The sequence below is a fragment of the Castanea sativa genome, chromosome 4, assembly GCF_040712315.1.
Source record: "Castanea sativa cultivar Marrone di Chiusa Pesio chromosome 4, ASM4071231v1".
Taxonomy (NCBI): domain Eukaryota; kingdom Viridiplantae; phylum Streptophyta; class Magnoliopsida; order Fagales; family Fagaceae; genus Castanea; species Castanea sativa.
Genome location: NC_134016.1, coordinates 44,426,024 through 44,433,119, shown reverse-complemented (window position 1 = coordinate 44,433,119; position 7,096 = coordinate 44,426,024). Strand labels below are relative to the sequence as shown.

The 7,096-nt window shown below is 29.8% G+C and overlaps 1 protein-coding gene across 1 annotated transcript; it reads right to left on the bottom strand.

The window, feature by feature from the left end:
- Positions 1-407: 407 nt before the first annotated feature.
- On the bottom strand, positions 408-1,679 carry LOC142631891 (uncharacterized). The gene is made up of 2 exons (XM_075806236.1): positions 1,316-1,679; positions 408-1,190 (listed from the first exon to the last, which is right to left on the bottom strand). Exons 1-2 carry the CDS (start codon positions 1,458-1,460, stop codon positions 739-741), a joined length of 597 nt encoding a protein of 198 aa, XP_075662351.1. The 5' UTR covers positions 1,461-1,679; the 3' UTR covers positions 408-738.
- Between the last annotated feature and the right edge of the window lie 5,417 nt (positions 1,680-7,096).

Below are 7,096 nucleotides of genomic sequence, written 5' to 3'. Positions count from 1 at the left end.
AGGTTATGTTTGGTAACAATTATTGTTTTTCTATTTTCAAAAACTTGTTTTTGAGAATATAAAGAAAAAATAATTGTCTTATATTTTTGAAATAAAAAAACATGTTTGGTTAGTTGAAATTAAAAAGATAGTTTTTTTAAAAAAAAAATAAAAAATACTAAAATACGTTGTTATTAAGATTTAAACTCTAGTGATAACTTATTAAATGAGTTAGATTCATTAAATTAAATACATATTTTTATTAGCTTTTGAAAATTAGAAATTAAAATTTTCAATTCCCCTTGAAAATTGAGCTTTGAGAATAATTTTTGTTTTTTATCCATTTGGAGTTGCCAAACAAATTTTTTAATTTTAAAAATAAAAAATTATTTAAAAAAAAATTACCAAACATACCCTCAGCCTAGTAATCAAAGAAATATTTACTGAGTTCAAGAGAATTACAGCTGCAACTATTTCTATAATTTATTATCCTAAGTGCAAATTTAGAACACATAACTAGGATAGATTTTAAAACACACCTAAGTTATGTTTGGGAATCTATTAACAATTCAAGGGCCAAGTGAAGTGGTCTATACTAAAGAATTTGAGATTCATGAAAGGCGTCCAATTCATCTTTGACTGAGGTAGAATATTTCGCTCGCAAAGGTCACCATCGATGATAATGGAGTTTGTGCATTTCAAATGGCAGTGTAAAAGCCCACTTGTACACGCAGTCTCTGTGCTTAAGTGTAAAGTCGGTTAAACAAGTTGTACCAAGCTTTGCGAAGTCTGTGTTGTATAAGAAGATCCTATCTGTCCATGTGTGTAAATCTTTGAAACCCAAGGATACTCTTGAACTTGGCGGCTATACGGGTAGGTTTTCCGGAAGCAATTCCGAGATCCGACTGAGTAACCGGCCGGCGGCGAGTAAGTCCGGGAAGCGAATCGGTAGAAAGGCGAGTTTTTCAACGATTCGGGGGGAGTTTGAGGAGGAGAGATTTGTTTGAGAGATTTCGGCGGCGAAAGCACCGCTCTGATCTTCAAAGGACGGTTGTTCATCGACGACGAAGAAGCGCGATCGTACTCTTCGATAACGTTCGCCAAGTCTTCGTCGGACGTGATCGAAATTAGGGTTTCCAAGTCTCCGGTCGGCAATTGACACCTCAGATTCACCGATGAGCCACAGAACTCTCCGAGCTTCACCATCAACTCTGTAACAACAACAACAAGAAGAAACAAAAAAATTGATTAATTATTCACAAAAAAAAAACCAAACGAATTTACAAAAATTGAATCTGGAAATTGAAAAAAAGAAAAAAGCAAAAGAGGCACGAACCTGTGAAAGAAATGGAGCGATCGACGGAGAGGACACGTGTCAAGCCACCGGCGTAACGAAGCGCGCCGTCGGTGTAGCGAGGGAGGATTTTCCCGCCATAACTGCAAAGGAATTTGATGGTATCTGCGTTTTTGTTGAACTGCATGAAGGTTTTGAAAACTTTTGAAATCTTGAGAGAGAGAGAGAGTTGTGGAGAGGAGATTTTGGTTAGTGAGATGCTGAAACCTCTGGGTAGTGGTTTTGGTGAGTATTTATAGGGAGAGAAGAAATGGGAGGGTGTGGTGAGAGATAGGGAGAGTGAGGCATACACGGAAAGTGGGGGCTAAGAGAGAGAGATCATAACGTGTTGGGGTACAAAAAGCAAATGAAGAAATATTGAAATGAAACGGCTTGATGTATGCGGATGGATATTCTTTTCTTTTCAGGGAGACTGGGAGTAAATTGCGAACGCCTCTCCTCTACTTCGAGGTTGCTCACCAGTACTGTGTGCCTCGCTTTTTTTTTTGGGGTGACTACAAGGATATTCGGTATTTATCCTTTATTTTTAGATTATTTAACCAAACAACCATTTTGTCAAAAGTATTTCAGAAATTTGGACATGATATTGCTTATATCAAATTCTATTTGGAACTCTAATATTGAGTTTTACATACAGAATTATGTTGTTATATATTTTGAAAATATGACTATTTTGCTATATACTTCAAAAACAAAGGATATTTAGTCATTTTTTCCTTTATATTTGCTAAATACATAACATGTTTGGTTATTTAAACCAAGGTAAGAATAATATTTAGTAGAAATTTGGACATGATATTGCTTATATCAAATTCTACTTGGAACTCCACATTAGCAATATTGAGTTTTAAATACAAAATTATGTTGTTATATATTTTGAAAATATGACTACTTTGCTATATACTTCAAAAACAAAGGGTATTTAGTCATTTTTTTCCTTTATATTTGCTAAATACATAACATGTTTGGTTATTTAAACCAAGGTAAGAATAATATTTAGTAAAAAATATGCAATTCAATGAGTCTTTTGGCTAAATATTGCAAAAAATGAAGTTTATTTGTGATATGGGTACTATTCAAACTTATTTGGAAAAATGAGGAGAGAAGAAAATTTCGTTAATAGTGTAGCCAAAATTCTAAGAAAAAGTATGAGAGATGAGAGAAAAATGATATGGTAGAGGGAGAGAGAGATAATTGAATTTCGGTGAGGTAGTTATTGAAATTCCTGTCCAAAGTGCAAGCTGCTCATATTAGAGGAGTGCTTGAAATAGGAGAAGTGCTGAAAAGGAGAGAGAAAAAATAGGAATTGTGGCAATGGAGTTGCCGAAATTGTAGGGGAGAGGAGAGAGATAAAATAGAATTAAAGCATTGGAGTTGCCGAAATTGTGGCGAAGTGAAAAAAAAATTTAAGAAGTGCTACGTCCACAACATTATGGCAATTGAGTTGCCGAGAATGTAGGGAAAAAAAAAAAGAAAAAAAAAAAAGAATTGTGGCTTACCGAAACTGGAGAAAAAAAAAATTATGGCAAGCCACAATTTCGGCCACGCCATTGATCATTGCCTTTTTTTTTCCCTCAATTTCAGCAAGTTGCAATTTTTTTTTTCTCCCTCACATTTTCGGCAACTCAATTGTCATAATTCTTTTTTTTTTCCTCCAATTTTGGCGAGCCACATTCCTTTTTTTTTTTCTCCCCTACATGTTCAGCAACTCAATTGTTATAATTCTTTTTTTTTCTCCCCACAATTTTGGCAACTTCATTGCCTTAATTCTTTTTTTTTTCTCTCTCCTCACCCCTACAATTTTAGCAACTCCATTGCCACAATTCCTATTTTTTTTAATCTTTCCACACTCCTTTGGGCAACTTGCATTTTGAGCAGGAATTTCGATAATAACATCACCAAAATTCAATTGTCTCTCTCTCCCTCCGTCACATTATTGCTCTCTCCTCTCTCATATATTTTTTTAGAATTTTGGCAACATCATTGCTGAAATTTGCCTCTCTTTATTTTTCCAAATAAGTTTGAACAATTCCTATATTACAAATAAACTTTATTTTTTGCAATATTCAGCCAAAAGACTCTGTACAAAAAGCAAATGAAAATTTTGAAATGAAGCAGTTTGCGGTTTAATATTTAAGCGGATGGAAATTCTTTTCTTTTCCTTGAGGGATTAAAATGCGAAGAACAAGGAAACGTCTCTTAGAAATGGCGGCTCTACTAGGAGGTTTCTCACCAGTACTATGGGCCTCACTTTTTTTGGGGTGACCAAGAAAACAAAACAGAATATATATATATAGAAAAATTGACTACTTACCCTTTATTCTTAAACTATTTAACCAAACAACCATTTTGTCAAAGTATTTTGGAAAATACTTCTATTTTGGTACTCGATATTAATTGCTGATGTTGAATTTTGCTTGGAACTCGACGTTAGCAATGTCGAGTTCCAAAAGCAGGGTTATTTTGTTATATATTTTGAAAATAAGACTACTTTGTTATATGCTTCAAAAATGAAAATAAAGGGTATCTAGTAATTTTTCCCTATATATTTTCCGAATACATAGCATGTTTGTTTATTCAAACTAAGGTAAGAATAATATTTTATATAGAATATGTAATTCAATGGTTAGCTTTTCAAAATTGGTAGTAGTTGTAGTCTAACGCTACAACATTACTTAATAAAATAAATATTATTAATTGTATATTCTTTACACTCTTAATTAATACACATGTCAAATTTTTTGTTAATTGAATATTATTTAATATATATGATCTATAAACTTATATTCTATGTATAATTTTAAATTACAAAAACTTGCAATTTAAATGATTTATTGATAAGATAGCAATTGATTTTTAATTTTCTAGAAATTTTGCAAGTATGGAGGATATAAGAAGAATATGTAATCTAATGGTGAATTTGTCAAAATTCATCTCTAATAAAAAGATATTGAGTAATAAGACTACAATCAATTTTGTAGCTAAACTTTGTCTTTCTTGAATTATTAAATAAAAAAATTGTCAAATACAAAGCTTAGAATGGAATTTTGTTAATAACCAAAAAAAAAAAAATCTATTAATATATTGGTATGAATTATGATGATAAACAATAATTATCATGAAGCAAACATTTAAATCTTATTATATTAATATATAAAAAAATGAAACCATTTATAATTAGAAATTAGTTTTTTATGTCAATTAAAAAATTATGAAGAATTAAATTTCTTTACTGAAGAGTTAAAGGAAAAAGTGGAAGAAACTATTTTTTTTAACAAAAAGGAGGAATTCCAGACCATTCTCTTCTTTTTCCTTTTTGGGATTTTGACAAATATCATGCTCTGACTTTAATGTGAATGTTAATTCAGTTCTTAAACTTTTGATTTAAATCGTTATTCCCTTCACTTTAGTTTTGTATGGACAAACTCTTTTCTGTGCATATAGTTTCCTCCACTTTATTAATCATTTTTAAATTATTATTATTATTATTATTATTATTATTATTATTATTATTATTATTATATTTGATAACCTATAGGGCATGTTTTATGATAATTACTATTTATTATTAAATCAAAATACTAATAAAATTTTAGTGTAGATGAGTTTGAATTCTAAATCTCTTATTCAATAATAAGTTACTTTACCAATTTTTATTTTAGAAAAAAAATTATCAATTGAGTTAATTAGAACCCATAAAAATGTTATTATTACATAATATAATTGAATCTTTTAATTTTAATAAAAATATATACTAACAAAATGTGTAATTTTTCACAAATCTAATGTGCAAGAGAGTTAATTTTCAAATCAAAAGTCAAGAAAATTAATTGTTCAAATCAAAAGTCTAGAAATGACAAGCTATGATTCAAAGGTCATATTTGTAGACTTCTTTTTTTTTTTATAAATAATTTACCATTTTATTTAATATGGTTACAACTTAGCTTTTTTAATGGAATGGAGATCCCAACTTAGCACTGTTGTTTTCTTTCCTTCTTCCTTTATTTTTTTGGGAAAAAAAAATTTATTTTGATCCTTATATTTTAGGGTTATTATTAACTAGCTTGTAACACCAAGTATATGCATGGATACACTTAAAAATATATAATAAGATGCATAATATAATTCATATATATATATATATAATTTAAATACTATTGATAGTCATTTTTATATTTTTTTTAACTCTTTAAAAAATTTTGTAAGGATATTATTAGATATAAAATGTAAATTGTCCTTTTAAAAAAAAATTTATCGTGAAGCACTTTTTTTTTTTTTTAAGGATTCATTTATTTTAGACTCTTTGGTTTTTGTACTTAATAACCCACTCGGATGAATATTTTTGATGTGGTCTCACATTTGATTCTAAAATTAAGAAATAAAACTCTTTAAGAATAAATAATTTAGAACACATGGGGCAAAATTGAAATTCTAATTTGAGTTTCTCTCAGCTTCACCTATAATTGTATATATATATATATATATATATAGAGAGAGAGAGAGAGAGAGAGAGAGAGAGAGAGAGAGAGAGAGATTTGTTCATTATATTTTGGTAGCAGTTAATTTAATTTCTATTTAAGTTGAAAATTATATTGACTAAATTGATTACTATCAAAATGTTTGAATCAAATTAACAATAATCCAAAAATTGTATTTTCCACTCTTTTTATTTTATTTTTAAAGAGTAAGTACTGGCTGTTTGTGTTTGGCTAAATTTTAATGGACCAGAGATCCCATGTTAGCACTTTTTCTTTTCTTTTCTAGTTTTCATTTCATTGTAAGTTCAGCTTCAAATTGCACTGAACGCAAATTGATTAACCAACAAAAAATGTTTTGATCGAGTATTTGTTGTTGCCAAGTCATGGCAAAACAGGTTCTTAGTTCAGTTGCAGTTTTTATCTTTTTTCACATAATGAAATTCGAAACCATGTGATCTAATTGCCTTAATTCTAACTCCTTCGTGAAGTTGATAAATTACAATGATGAGAGGGGTAGGCCAGTTTGGTACTCAAACAACTCATAGAGGATCCCATATCTTGAAGCACATACTGTATTCTTGAAGCAAAGTAGTGATAACAAATTAACAACCATAATTATAGTCCTATGTCGTTGGATTGGATTTGATCTTTTTCGTACTTAAAACTTAAAAACATCTTGTTTTTGAGCAAAAACTTAAAAACATCTTTAATTTGGTTGTTTAACAAGAAAGAAGAAACAATTGCAAATTTGTGACCTTTATACTTAGTCTTGTTATATTGCTTTTTGCTGTTTGTTTGCTAGAGTAAAGGACAGGGAATAAAATGGAAAGAAAAAAAAAGAAAAAAAGAACAGGTTTCAAAATATAAAGGAGTAAATGGAATAGAAAGGAGTCTAAGGCCTCGTTTGGGAGGAGGGAATGGAATGAAAAAGAATGAAAAGAATAATTTTAGAATATTCTTTCTTTCTCTTGTTTGAGAGTTTTAATAGAGGGAATGGAAAGTCCATTCCCTTGTTTGGGAGTTTAAGTGGGAGGGAATGGAATGGGTAAAAGGGAACACTCATTCCTCTCTATTTTCTTAAAACCTCAAATTTTCATTCAACCATTTATTTTAAAATAGGGGTATAATAGTAATATTGTCATAAAATGATTTCATTCCATTCCATTCCATTCTCTTCATGTTGCTCCCAAATAAGGTTACTTACATTCCATTCATTTTCATTCCTCTCCATTCCTTTATTATAAAATATCCAATCACAAGGTTACTTAATTCTATTCCATTCCAT